Source organism: Nuphar pumila, chromosome 5 (genome assembly GCF_984573655.1).
Source record: "Nuphar pumila chromosome 5, dmNupPumi1.hap1.1, whole genome shotgun sequence".
Classification (NCBI taxonomy): domain Eukaryota; kingdom Viridiplantae; phylum Streptophyta; class Magnoliopsida; order Nymphaeales; family Nymphaeaceae; genus Nuphar; species Nuphar pumila.
Genome location: NC_143253.1, coordinates 1910409 through 1926327, shown reverse-complemented (window position 1 = coordinate 1926327; position 15919 = coordinate 1910409). Strand labels below are relative to the sequence as shown.

General features: G+C 34.0%; 1 protein-coding gene across 1 annotated transcript in view; it reads left to right on the top strand.

Moving 5' to 3' along the window:
- Nucleotides 1-7032, top strand: part of LOC149836439 (ubiquitin-conjugating enzyme E2-23 kDa-like) — a 35987-nt gene extending 28955 nt beyond the window's left edge. The window contains exon 7 of the mRNA XM_090006990.1: nt 6706-7032. Within this exon, the coding sequence (XP_089863116.1) occupies nt 6706-6839 (134 nt within the window). The 3' untranslated portion in view covers nt 6840-7032. The remainder of the gene's footprint in view (nt 1-6705) is intronic.
- Nucleotides 7033-15919: the final 8887 nt, after the last annotated feature.

Here is a 15919-nt window from a genome sequence, read left to right as displayed (position 1 = left end):
TCATAAACCATGCAAAAAAGAGGGGAGCTTGAGGCATGGTTGTTTTTATCCATCCAGGACACAAGAATAGAGGAAAGGCAATCAACAATTAATAATGATATTTGAGAATTGGTGAGCCCCCAAGGATCTATCAAATAACTTAATTGAATCTACTTCTGGTAAACAACAGTAAGAATTGACTTGTCCTCAAATGTCACATGGTTCCTTTTGTTAAAATGTAAACTGTAATATATATATATTATTTAATATTATTATATTTTCTTTTATTATTTTCTTTTTCTATTTTTCTTTATTTTCTTTTTTAGCATCTAGTTCAATAGAAACTAGATATTTGATCCACAAATAGCTGTTGGACTGTAGTCCAACAGCTATAATAAATGTTGTTGGACTGTAGTCCAACAGCTATAATAAGAGACGTTGGACTACAGTCCAACGTCTTTTTTGGAGAGCTCAAAATGAGCTCTCCTCTCTCTTCCACTTTTTTGTATATATAGGGGTGAACCCCTTCAATGTATATAACTATGCTTCTTAAGCATTTTGTTCATGAATAAAGTATTATTTATTTTTCAAGTGTTCTTCCTTTTATACCCTTTCAAGGGTCATGCTTGTAGTGTCTCCAATAGACACTTGTTTGTGAGTTATTTGTGCATTTATTGAAGACCACCATTTCATTACATGGTATCAGAGCTACGAAATCCTTAGATCTTGAAGTGCTTCCGCCTCGATTTCCGTGCCACATTTACAAAAGGTGTTTCATCACCTTGTTCTTGGCTCAAGAAGATTTGTTTGAAGAAAGGCGAACTTGTGCTACAAAAATTTTTGGTTTTGTATCCTCTCTTATTCCCTTGTCTACTCTTTTTCTTTTCTTTTTATTTCTCTCTCTCTCCTCCTATTTATTCCTCTCTTACCCTTGTAAAAGATGGATGACAATGATAAGATCACCATCATTCCTATGAAGCTAAATGATACTAACTATGTAATGTGGGTTTCGATTATGAAGCACCACATTTGGGGAAAAGGTTTATGGGGTATAGTGGATGGTTCCGATTTGGAACCTAAACTATCTCTTACCAAGAAAGAGGGTGATAAAGAGTTTCTTCTAACGGAAGAAGAGAAGAGTAAGGCGTTAGCCACTTATGAAAAGAAATGGAAAGAGTGGAGGATAGGGCATGCAAAAATTATGTCATGGCTCATCAATAGCATAGACATTAAAAAATGCTCTAGTCTAGCTAAGTTTGAGCATGCCGATAAGGCTTGGGAATACCTCAAAAACATGTATTCCCTTAAAGATATTGCACATGTATGCAATTTACAAGACAAAGTTCGGACAATGACTCAAAAAGATAAAACTATTCGAGAATATTATAATGAGTTGTCCGAACTTTGGGAAGAGTTGGCTCTTCTTGAGCCCAAATGGCATTGTGCCGAAGATATTGAGCTTCGCCAAAAGCAACTCGATATGAAACATTTCTATCAATTTGTGAATGGTCTAAGGCCGGAGTTTGAATCCACAAAATCGGCCCTATTACATCGTGAAAAAATTCCTTCTATTGTTGATACTATAGAAGAGCTCACTATGGAAGAAAATAGACTTAGAAAAAGTACTCCAAAAGTTGATGATGACTCAGTTTTAGCTGTATCTAGACCGGGGAATCATACTCGTACTTACAAGCCGCCTCATTTTGGAAGGCAAAACGACGACTTTGATAAAAGAAAAGTTATTTGTCATCATTGTCATGAACCGGGGCACTATAGGCCTCAATGTCCAAAGTTAAAAAGAAGAGAAGAAAAAAGAGTTGCATCTGTTGAATCCGAGTCAAAAGATCAAGATGCACCTGTGTCTATGGCTCAACTGATGGAAATCCTTCAACCTCTTCTCAAAGGGGTATCCTCCTCAACTGAAGCCTCAACTGGAGCGGCAGTTGCATCTTTCTCCGGTCCAGGTAACTTTCCTTGGCTTTTAGATTCTGGTGCTTCTTTTCACATGACCCCAAATGTTAATAGTCTATCCGAATGTCTTAAAAATAACTCAAGTGTGTCGAAGGTTTTTACAGCCGATGGCACATCTCTTGAAGTAAAAGGAATAGGATGTTTTGAAAATCTTCAAAAATCCAAAAAAAAAATTATCCCAGAAGTTAGATATATCCCTAAACTTAATTTGAATCTCTTATTTGTCTTGCAAATATCTGATTATGGATGTAATATATCCTTCTTTTCTCATGCTTATTGGGTACAGGATCGCCAGTCAGAGAAGCTGATTGGGGAAGGCCATAGAGAATGACTCTATTATATGGACTTTTTGGAATTACCCAAGAATCCATTTTGTTATAATATTCAGAAATTAGAATTGGATTTATGGCACAAAAGACTTGGCCATCCTCATATGTCTAAAATTCAATATTTTCCAAGTTTGGAAAAATTTTGTAATTCTGAAAATTTTTCTTGTAAAGACTGCATTCTTGGCAAAATGAAAAGATTACCATTTCTTTGCACCAGTTATTTCCAAAGGTGGTTATACATATTATGTCATTTTTGTTGATGACTTTTCTAGACATACTTGGATTTATTTTTTTAAACATAAATCTGATGTCTTTGCTAACTTCCAAATATTTCATAAAATGGTTAAAAATAAGTTTCAAAATGATATTTTCGTTTTTCGCACTGATTCAGGGGGAGAGTTTATGTCCAACGAATTTAAAGATTATCTCAATTTATATGGTATTACACATCAAAGATCATGTTCACACACTCCACAACAGAATGGCCTAGCCGAACGCAAACATCGGCACATTATGGAAACTACTAGGACATTGCTAATTACAAATCAAGTTCCAAAAAGTTTTTGGGCTAAAGCGGTCCTAACTGCCACCTACCTCATTAATAGGATGTCATCTTCCTCATTAAAGAATATAACTCCAATAGAAAAGCTTGTTAATTTAACTCCAGATTATTATAGATTAAGAGTTTTTGGATGCAAATGTTTTGTTTTCACCAACAAAAATGACAAACTCTCTCCTCGTGCAATCCCATGTGCCTTTTTAGGATATGCTGATAATAAAAAAGGCTACAGGTGTTTCGATTTTCAAAATGACAAATTATATGTGTCAAGAAATGTATCTTTTTTGGAAAAAGAAAGCTTCTTTGAATTTGAAAAATCCAAGGATGCCACTGAATACTCGTTTTTAATTGATCCAACTTCAAAATCCAATGAATGTGATGTTGGATGTGACCTTGACAATGATCAAAGTCCTATTGTTGTTGAAAATGATGATAATGAAGAGCAAATCCATAGGGATGTTAGTCTACAATATTCAAGACGTATAGAGAAAAATCTTCCTTGTGCATTACAAAAATACCTTGAAGTCTCACCTAGAAGAACGTCTAGAATCTCTAGACCTCCAGAAAAATTTGTGTCTTATAAATCCTTTTCACCCACGTATAGGGCCGCCATTACATTAATATAATCATATGTTGAACCGTCATCCTATTCTCAAGCCAAAAATCATATAGAATGGATAGAAGCCATGAAAATAGAATTGGATGCACTAGAAAAGGCCAATACTTGGACGATCCAAGATATCCCTCCAGGTAAGAAACCTATAGGCTGTAGGTAGGTATACAAAGTCAAAACCAAAAGTGATGGGACCCTGGAAAGATATAAGGCCCGTTTAGTAGCAAAAGGATATGCCCAAGAGTATGACATCGATTATGAAGAAACATTTGCTCCTGTGGCACGTATGACCACTGTTAGAACTTTAATAGCCTTGGCCTCCATTAGAACATGGCCTATCTTTCAATTAGATGTCAAAAATGTTTTCCTGAATGAGAATCTCGTTGAAGAAGTATATATGGAAGCCTCACCTGGTATTAGTATCCCTAAGGGTAAAGCTCTTCGTCTAGAAAAAGCTCTTTATGGTCTTAAACAGGCTCCAAAAGTCTGGTATGGCCGATTTAGTCATGTTATGCTTGATATTGGTTTTCAACCTTATTTAACTGACACTGCTTTGTTTGTTAAGAAATCTGATGCAGGCATCATTCTTCTTCTTCTCTATGTGGACGATATGATCATCACCGGAGGCGACAAACAGGGAGTTGCAAATATAAAATCTCTTCTTAAAACTCACTTTGAAATGACTGACTTAGGTTTATTAAGATATTTTTTAGGCATTGAAGTTGCTTATTCCCCTCGGGGGTATTTGATATCTCAATCTAAATTTGCTCTTGATATCGTTTCCAGATCTGGAATTACAGATGATAAGAAAGTAGACACTCCAGAAGTTGTCAATGTTAAAATGAAAATTGATGATAGAGAACTTCTTGATGATCTTACTCCTTATAGACAGCTTGTTGGAGTTATTTCTTATCTTTCCATTACTAGGCCAGATATAACTCATGCGGTTCATACAGCCAGTCAGTTTCAGCATGCTCCCACCTCCGTGTATATGGGAGCAATTTTGCGTATTATTAGATACTTAAAATCCTCTCTTTCACGAGGACTCTTCTTGTCTGCTTCATCTTCATTAAATTTAATTGCATATACTGATGCTGACTGGGGAGGTGATCCCAATAATAGACATTCAACTACTGGTTTTTGTGTGTTCCTAGGTGAAACCTTAATTTCGTAGAGGTGCAAGAAGCAGCAGAAAGTCTCTCTTTTCTCCACCGAAGCTGAATACAGAGCCATGGCAACCACCACTATGAAGGTTGTTTGGCTCAGACGATTGCTAGCGGATATGGGAGCTAAAGCAACGCAAGCTTCAAAGATGTGCTGTGACAATAAAAGTGCGATCTACATTGCAAGCAACCGGACATTCCATGAGCGCACTAAACACATTGAGATGGACTGTCACTATGTCAGAGAGAAATACTTACATGGAACCATTGATCTTCCATATGTTACATCATAATATCAATTAGCAGACTTCTTCACCAAGCCTCTCGCTGTTCCCAGATTTCACTTCCTCTTAGACAAACTTTCGCTCATTGTACCGTAAGTTTGAGGGGGAGTGTTAAAATGTAAACTGTAATATATATATATATATATATAATATTTAATATTATTATATTTTTATTATTATTTTCTTTTTCTATTTTCCTTTATTTTCTTTTTTAGCATCTAGTTCAATAGAAACTAGATATTTGATCCAGTCAAGGAACTTGACTGTGCAAATAGCTGTTGGACTGTAGTCCAACAGCTATAATAAATGTTGTTGGACTGTAGTCCAACAGCTATAATAAGAGATGTTGGACTACAGTCCAACGTCTCTTTTGGAGAGCTCAAAATGAGCTCTCCTCTCTCTTCCTCTTTTTTGTATATATAGGGGTGAACCCCTTCAATGTATATAACTATGCTTCTTAAGCATTTTGTTCATGAATAAAGTGTTATTTATTTTTCAAGTGTTCTTCCTTTTATACCCTTTCAAGGGTCATGCTTGTAGTGTCTCCAATAGACACTTGTTTGTGAGTTATTTGTGCATTTGTTGAAGACCACCATTTCATTACACGTTTCTGTCCTTTTCTTTCTGAATCTGCAGTGATATGTAGAGTCACTGCTGCTACCTCACTGAGCCTTCCAAGATAATTGATGTGCAAGATAGATACCGCTGTAGAACTTACCTTTACCAAATGGTTGTGAATGGAGTCATATTTGTTGTTAGTAGCATTTTCATTTACTCAATCCTTTGCAGATTGTCTTTGGAAAGGTGGCCTTTGAAAATCACCCAGCACCCATAGATATATAGGCGGACCTATATCTCATTGTATTGGCTATTGCAAAAGCAAAGCAGCAGCACCAGTTATCATAATAATTTTATGAATGGAGTAGAGCTGCAAGTAGGGGGTTCGCAGTCTGTCCCATAAAATAGGATCCATGTGCAGGTGTTATACTCAGTCAGGTTTGTATACAATAAGCATGGCCAAGCTTAGTTAGATCCTCTAAACTAAACCTAACTTACAGAGGATCCAACATGATTCAATGCTATCACGAGGATGAGACAAGACTGATGCGTGATAGATCTGTTTTTATTGTATTTCAAGTGTCATCTCACATTGGTGGAAATTGATGGTGCTTTACAGTATCACGATTGCATACACATGCTGAACATATTCTTTTCGTTATATGGTTCTGTCCTAAAGATTATTTGCTCCTCAGAGCAGTCCATGTTTCTTCACCTCTCTTTCTCTTTCATTGTTCCATATTTCTAAGTTATTCTTTGGGTGTAATTTCTTACAGATGTGCCTGCTGTTCATATTTTACATTCTACTTCCTCTTTGTTCTACATCCGGATTTTCATTTTCTTCTCTGTCAAATTTGAATACACAAGGTTGGGTTTTGGTTAGAAATGCATTTGAAGATGTCAAGATGCTATACTATGTGGTTGAATGAGATAGATGGATGGTTTGTATTGCACTATCCTGACAAAATTTCTTGGTTTTGAATCCCAGAGGGGCATTCCCCATCTTGGCTGCTCAAAAAAAAAAGGAAAAAGAGAAAAGATACAATATTAAGAGAGCATGGTACATATGAACCAGATTCTCATTGCCTGTTACTTTAGCTTTGCCTAGCTAGGTTGTATTGCCAACATTTTGAGATCAAATAGTTTTAGTTTGTATAGTTGCTTTTCTACATTTTCACCTTTTCATCATTGCTAGTATACTGTTTGAACTGCTGACTGATCACTTCTTTTGTCTTGCGGGTGATGACAGAGTACTGCGAGCTATATGCAAAAAGAGAGCACATTACCAAAGTTATTGAAGAAAGTAGTGATGATGATGAGTTGAGCGTCGAAAATGACCTAGAATCGAGCGATGATGAAATTGCTGGGCATGCTGACCCTTGATGGTCTCTATTACAGTTTGTTGTTCAACTATGTGCTCTCTCCCCATTCACACCTGTCCTTTGTAACCGATCCTTCTTTATTCAGTTAGTTGCTATCATTTGATTATCTAATTTGGGGGATGAACAGGAAACTACAAGACAATGGAAAAGAAAATTACATGCATGAAAATTTACATCATTATCCAAGAAAAAAGGAACTGCTATAGTCTGGTTTCACTTTTAGATAAGAACTGTTGAAACAAAATGATGAAATTATATTGGAGGATCTTACATCTATGAGAAGTTTACAAATATTTATGGAGCCCTTGGTCTAGGAAGTTCTACGGGGGATTTCTTCTTGTGCTTCCTAAGCTAAGGAAAATCGGAAGTCTGCTTTTGCCTTTATGCTTCAACTAAGATAAGGGGGTGTCACCTAGGCTTTATACAGAAAGATTGGATGCAATCTTGGAGGTTGGTAAGGCATTTGGGAGAGGTTAAATAGGTCCTTGGTTCAGACTATGCATGTTTCTTTTCTACTATCTCATAGTTTTTACTTAAGCTCTATCGATGAAAAGGGCTTGTGATTTGTGAATCTATGAAGATACGTTAATGTGATCAATATCAGTGATATTTTGAAAATATTGAGATTTTATTGTGATTTTTTTTAAAACCAGTATGCTTCCCAAAATTTTGGTATTCTTTTAAAATATCACATATCTTAGGAAATAGCATGATTTTGATTGTGAAACAAGTTCAATTGAAATAATCTTATATTTTTATATTTGTATAACTGCATTTTCAGTTTTATTCTTTTTATTTTTACCTTTTTTATATATATGCTGATTTTGTTCCGGTAACAAGGTTTGTAATATTACACACCATGCACCTCTATGAAAAGATAAACTGTATTTTCGTAATTGCAGAGGCTTCAAGAGCTTGTTATGTGTATTACTTCCAAGCCAGGTTATCAGGCTCGTCACATTTTTGAGAAAAAAACCATTTTTCTATTTAAACAGCGAGTTCAAGCTCAGTTCGCTCACTCGAGCTTGATCTTGAGCCTGAGCATGAGCTAGGCTTCATTCATCCTAATGTAACGTGACTCATCCAGCTCATTACCATCTCTTGGGTCTTTAAAGGAGAATTCACCTTAACAACATAAGGCGCCTCAATTAATTGATCTATCATCCACTGATAACTGGTACTAATACAAATTATGATCCTAACACTTGTGCTGGTATTGTTCTAAGAATGATGGTCCAGTCAATTTGGTTTGATGAGGTATAGACCTCAACTCTATCTGTTTTCAGATGAAATAAACCATGCGGCAAATGATCATACTGTAAGATGTGTTCTTAAAAACTCCACAATTTGCTAAAATCTGTTCTAGCCAATTTTGTTAGGACTTTTTCACCATTTGCATGTGTGAAACTCATGAAGTTCGTGTGAAATATCGTTCCGCTCATCGGGTATCACAAACTCCAACTTAAAAGGAGGTCTGCACATTTCTTTTAGACATTGCAAAGTTTACATAATAATATCAAAAAATGGTTTTGTATAAAAAAATGATGTGTTTTAAAAAATGGTCTATAAATTATCGAATCTGATGAATGAAAAATATCGTAGGTTTTCAATCTTTTCTTGACATTTTTACCTCTCGTAAGTTCAATTTTTTATTTTCACATGTCATAACGCTAAAATATTACACCCACAAAACTCATCAACAAAATCACATTTGAGGTTATGATTTTTGAAAAAAAGATTGTAAAATTTCAAACAAATTTCGGAACTCATGAAAAGTTTTACGAGATTACCTACGAAAATCATAAAATTTGCTGAAGTTCGATAATTGTGAAATTGCATACGAGTATCACATAAAGTATTGTAAAAAAAAAATTCTTGCAAAATTTTGTATGAGCAAAGTATAAAAGCAAAGCTAGGGTTTCACAGAAACTAGGTTTTTGTGATCTTCAGCCAATGAAAAATTAGGGTCATTTTTTCAGGGTCAAGCATCAACGGAGAGGAGATCAATGGTGCTTCATCAACGAAAAATTGAGAGAGAGTTTTTTCAGAAAGGGCATCTTATGGTATGGATAGCATTGGAAATGAAATCTTCAATCCATTCTCATCACAGAGAACATGAGCGATGATGGAGGCCTCCGCTCTAATGAACTGTGATAGCTGGATAGATGTGTTTTCTCTCCATTGACACAGGTCGACGTATCATATAGTATCATTCAATCATATTGTATAGGTGAGATAGGAAAAATCAAGAGAACAACAAAGAGTAGTGTTTTCTCTCCATAAAAAATGTGGTGATATATAACATTCTTGAGGCCCAAGAGATGGAGGTATCTTTGTACATAATTTGTTTTCTCTCCATCAAAAATCTTGTAAAAAAATAGAATAAATACAATGTATGAGCGACTTCGCTTTGTGAAAAAATAGAATGAATGTAATGTATGAAAATATTTATTTTTGTGAAAGAATGGAATGAATATAATGTATGATCGACTTCATTTTGTGAAAGAACGACGCTTCATTTCTCAACCTTGTTTTTTAAGCTAAATGCTCTATTTTTACAAACCCTGAATTTCGGCCCCCCTGAAATGATTTTTTTGGCGAATCTCTTGTGAATGGTGATGGAGAATAAGAAATTATGCAAAAAAAAGGAAATTCACAATATTGGTGCGATGTTAATAAGAAATTTTGCAATATCAGACTTTCGCAAATTTCTGCACGTATCTTGCAATTTTTTTTCTAATTTAAAAAGAATGAATGAAAATTTGAATGTACGTTGCAAAATTCTATTCTGATTTAAAAAGAATAAATTGAAATTTGCATGTACCTTGCAAAATTCCTTCTTGATGCGAAAAATCACCAATTGCAAAATTCACATATACCTTATGAAACTCATGTTCATTCTCTATTATATGCACATTATACTCAATTGATTCTTATAAACAAATCAATCACTTCCTACATAAACAACACATATCAAACAAAAAACAAAATCAAACTTCATTCTCTGTTATATACAAAATTCATTCTCATAAACAAATCAATTACCTGTTACATACATAACACATAAATAAATCAATCATCTATTATATAAACAATTTATTCTACTAAAAAAACAAAAATCAAATAACTTCATTTACTGTTATATATACAATTTATTCTTCTCAAAAAACAAGAATCAAATAACTTCGTTCCTTGTTATATATACAATTCATTCATAAACAAATGCATATACATGATAAGACTCATCATTAGCTTTCATTGCTACAAGTGCAATGATCACCTTCATTAGCTTTCATCCACAAGTGCAAGTGCATCCTTCGGCTTAGACTCTTCATCAGCTTTCATTGTCACAAGCTCAACCCTCATTTTTTGGTTTACTTAATCCTAAGTATTTATATACAAAAGACATATTTCCATAATCATACCTGTAACATTCATATACCAAGTGAACAAACATGTATAAAATGAGTTATCAAACATGTACAAAAGTAATTACCAGTTTGATTGCTTAGAAATGTCTTGCACAACAGTGTCCGACCATTATGAGTAAATATCGTAATCAATCCATATTGAAAAAAAAGAACCTACAAGACCACATTATACCAAATGAGTACTTGAACAAAAGAAGCACAATATTAAAAAAAATATTATGTAAACTACAAAGAAGCATGTCATAAACTACTTTCAAAATACACTAAATACTCACACCGTACTTCCTAATCATGTTTTTGCCTTTTGTGGCCAAGTTTATGACATACATTGCACTTGTATGACATCACCTCCTTGTGTTTCATTCTTTGTCTCTTCACTTTAGGTCGCCCTGGTTTCTTAATTAGCACTAGTGGCAAAACAAGAATAAAGGTCAGAAGAGTAATTAATATGTGGGACATTTTCTACCATCGAATGAAATTGATGAGTACCATATTTTTTTCAATACAATTCAACTGTATAGAACTTATTGCAGTAATCATCTTAAAGATTGCCCTCATACAAAATGTGTGTGGTGACACAATCGCAAGGAATCCCGCTAACCTGCCACTCTTCACAAGAGTATTTTGTACTCTCAAGATCAACACAATAGTCGTGCTTCTGATCATGGGCTTTGTAACAATGGTAGAGGCAATACACTACTACCATGCGTAGCTTTTTTGTTTCTATTCGACACTCTTTAATCTTTATAATAACATCATGCACCACAATGCCAATCATCTTCTCCCCGTTAGTCCTTCTCTTCTCATAAAGTTTCATCAACATTAAATGAAGCTTCTCAATAAGTGGGATCAAGGCAATGTCATATATGGAGAGAATCTATGAAATAAAGCACTCCACTATATTAGAGGTTAAGCACTCATACCTTCTAGCAGAAAAATGACTGTTAGCTCAGTGTATCAGTTTTACCTTGTTAGCAATATAATTGTATGTTTTTCACTTTGCTCATAAATCTTTGAAATATAAAAATAACATTGTCGTCTCATGGGTGCTTTGGCAGAACTCTACCAGTATGCACTAAGTGGTGCACCAAATTTTTTTAAAAATTTCTTAGTCAGGTTCTTCATGCAATATTCATAATGACAATTATGCCATGTATGAAGGGCAACATACATAAGCCCTTCGTGCCTATCTGAGATAATTGTTAAATGTTATTTAACCTTGCGCTTATCATCATCATATATATCTATTTGATTCTTCAAATGCCCCAAAAATCATTTCTATGACTTTTTAACTCTTTATTCACCACTTCAAATGCTACAATAAACATATCACAAAATATCACTGAAGGCATCAATAGTATGGATAGACAATAAAATACCCATGTATTTTCTTTTTAGAAAGGTGTCATATACTTGAATAAAGCTTCTATTTCTTTTACTTATATTGATAGTGCCTTAATTATTGATGTGAATGTTTGGCACCAAAGATTGAGACATGTTAGTTTAGATAAGATGAAGAGAATGGTTAGATTCAAATTATTAACAAATTTTAATAAAAAAATATTTAATATATGCGAGTCTTGTAAATATGGAAAAATAATCAGAAAACCTTGTGCAAAAGAAGTTATTAGAGCATCAGAACTATTAGAAATAGTTTATACGAATATTTATGGTCACTTTAAAGTTCAGACCCACAGAAGAATGAAGTACTTCATTACTTTTATTGATGACTTTTCTAGATTTGAATATATATACTTGATGTCGAATAAGTCTGAGGCATTGAATAAATTTAAAGAATATTATAAGTGAAAAGGCAACTTGGATGCAATATTAAAATTTTAAGGTCTAATTGAGGTGGTGAATATACGTCAAATAAATTTAAAGAATATTGTCAAGGACATAGAATTATTTGACTTACAATAATGCCTCGAATAACACAACAAAATGGTGTCTCTGAGAGATATAGTAGAACTCTCATGAACATGGTCCGATCTATGTTGTTTAATGCATCTGAGCCTAAAGTGTTCTAGGGAGAATCTGTGTGCACAACTATATATATCCTAAATCAAATTTCCTACAAGGCTATAATCCCAACTCCCTATGAACTTTAGTTTGTTAGAAAGCCAAACTTAAGTCATCTTCGAAGGTGGTTATGTAGCACATGTGAAAATCTTTGATCAATCAAGAGACAAGTTGAATATCAGGTCTATTAGATGTACATTCATTAAATATCCAACTTGATCAAAATGCTATAGGTTTTATGATCCGAGTATCAGTCTTATTGAAAGCAGAGATATTGACTTTTTGAAAAATCAAAATGCTAATGGTAATGCTCTCATGGACGTAGACAATTATCTTTATGTTCTTATTGATATTGATGATCATATTAAATAGTTAGATAATGAATCAACTGAGGAGGATCATTTTGACCATACAGGAGATCATGTACCTTCAGATACAACTCCTTCGTCTTCGCATCAAATTATTATTGGTCATAAAAGGACAAGAGCTCTTCTATCTTATTTAGATGATTATTGTGTATTTAGCTAAGGAGCTATGTTACTTGATAGATTTGGATGAAATGGCAATTGTTTCATATGAATCATCAGACTTGATAAAATCCATAGATGAAAAAATTAAGTCTATTAAAAAAACTCATCTCAGAATTATTAGATTTGCCTAAGGGAGGAAAACTCATTGGGTGTAAATGGGTTCTAAGAAAGAAATATAAGTCTGATGAAAACATTGATAAATTTAAAGCTTGTCTAGTGGTGAAAGGTTTTTCGTAAGGGAAGGAGTGAATTATAGAGATACATATTTTCCAGTTGCAAAGTTTGCATCCATCAGAATAATTTTGGCTATTGTAGCATATTATGATCTATATCTATATTAGATGAATGTTAAAATTGCATTCTTGAATGATCATATGAAGAAAATCATTTTTATGGTACAACCAGACAACTATGTTGTTAATGGTTAAGAAGATAAAGTGTATAAGTTAAAAAAATCTGTATACGATATTAAACAATTAAAATGATTGATCGATTGCACAAAGTAACTCTTGCTTCAAAAAATGTAACATTCTTGCATTCTCAACTTTTAAGATTAACTCAAAAAATAACACCTCCAGTTCAAGCATAAATTAAAAAGACTATTAACCTTTACCTAAATTTGTCATCTGCATTGGAAGGTTGGGTGTCATACAACATCCTTAGATAAAGATCATCGACACTGGTTTGTCCAGGTGGTTTCACATCACTTGCAATGATTCTCTCATCATTAAATTTTGGGAACAGTGAGATGTTCACTAGAGGAGTGAGCTCAATAGCTATGAGATAGATGCATATTATTCACATGATTTTTATCATTGTATTCATGTACATCACTATTGACCATGTCTTGTACATCACTTCAGACTACCACCTGTACATCACTTCAGACTACCACCTGATGTTTAACTATGTGTCCTCCAACTTCTTGTTTAACTTCGCAAATATTATCGATTTGTGTAGCTTTACTAGCAACTAAATAAATGTTGCCCCTATATAACATTGATTTTACATTATTGTGATCCAAAAGATGTATCCATATATCTTCACCATCTAATTTTAGAGTGCACTTATACTACAAAACCATTAACTCTTCTATATATTAAGTTTTACGATACATTAATGCTACACATTTCTTATAATTGTTGTTTTTAGAAACCATTATAGATCTCCAAAGGGGTTTCTCAGTGCTAAAGTAATTTACAAATATCATTTCAACAACTATCATAACTGCCAACACCAACCACACAATGTATTACTCAGTTAACAACTCTAAAAATCAACAACCCATAATAAACCACAATGCTCCTACAACCAATCCCTATTCAATGTTTGTGCATAGTCAACCACAACCATATCTAACTAATTGAATGCTTCTGTGCAGTCAACCCTAGTCCCAATTAGACAAAGTTAAATATTGACAAAACCACCGAATATTGATAAGCAATAGACAAAAATAAGTAACTATATGCAAAAATCCCTAAAGATCATAAACACTAAACAATAAACAAGAAAAATAAAAAGATACTACAACCTTAATAGCTAATCGGAGAAGTAGATGAGAAAAATACCACAACCTTGCATGAGGTGGAGCGACAAACTTTCACGAGAATCGCTGAAAGGGTTGGGTTCTAGAGGAAAGAGGATTGGAGTTACCGCTCTTTCCAGATACAAATGAGAAAAAGAAAGAAAAAACCTAATCGCGCATTTATATGAGACATAATTTCACAATACAGGTGCAATAAAAAAAATTGCAAAAATGAATGAAGAGGATAATGTGGTAAATTATGTGAACAACATGCTAATTATGACTAAAGACCTTGTAGTTGTGAGAAATGTGATCCATGATCGCATGTAGATCCCTATAATCCTTAACATCTTACCCCCTTCTTGGAAAATGGTCACCATTGCTATGAGATTGAGCACATCTCATTGAACTATCCAAATTGCCCATACAACTAGCTATAGAACAGAAACATATGAACAAAGATAAGCATAATATATTGCTAGTTGCTAAGGATGCTCCAAGTAGTAGTTATGGACAATTTAAATGCCCACAATTAAAAAAAAACAAATAATAAATTTGATAAATTCAATAAAAATGGTCCAATATTCTGCAAGCTGTAGGTATCATCTCCTCAGATCAAGTGTTATAATTGTGGCAAACCGGGACATATCAAAAGGAATTGTCGTGCCTGCAAGAACATATTCAACAACAACAACAGGAGCAATGGCAGGTGCAATAAGGAGAAAGATGTAGTTTGTGTCATATCGAAATGCTTGTTCACTGATTAGGAACTGATTGAATGATATGTGGATTCAGGAGCAATAAGGCATATTGCTAAAAGCAAGGGGCAGTCGAGTTGAAAGAATACAAACTTGAAAAGCACCATATTTATATGGGCAACAACACCTATAGTGATGTTATGAGTGTTGGTTCATATAAAATTAACGTTTTAGGCACCAATGTCTTATTAATTGATGTATTGTTTATGACATCCATGGAACAAAATTCAATACTATTTTAGCCCTCATAAAAAAGGGTTTTGCGGTCAAGTTTAACCCTCATAAGGTCACAGTGGCAATCATGCTTATATTAATTTTGAGGGTGTATTTGATAAAGAACAGGGGCATGACTGAATGGATAGAAACACATACTTAAATCTACTGTCCATATCAGTCTCAATGAATGCTATCAATTCAGGGTTAGTCGTTATCAAATGAAGACAATAAGTGGAAAGCATTCTGAAGGACTCCTCGAATAAACCATATAACATCAACCTAGTTAATTCACGTCCACGCCATCCTTCTTTGTAAGAAACCTCCATACCTACATCGCGACTGACATCATTCATGATTTCTCTTGGAGTTATTTTCAGGTTATCGTATAACCATTTATGAATAATATGCGAAATCAACTTCGAAGATATTTTTTTTTACAACAAAGTTGTCCATTGATCCACCGCATATATGCTCGCTTTGATACCTATTCACTTTAAAAATTGTTACTCAGTGTATCTTTGTGCAGTGGATTTTTCAGCAACAATCTAGCATAGCCCATGTGTTCTTTCTTGTACATACGAGAATGACTATGTTACTAC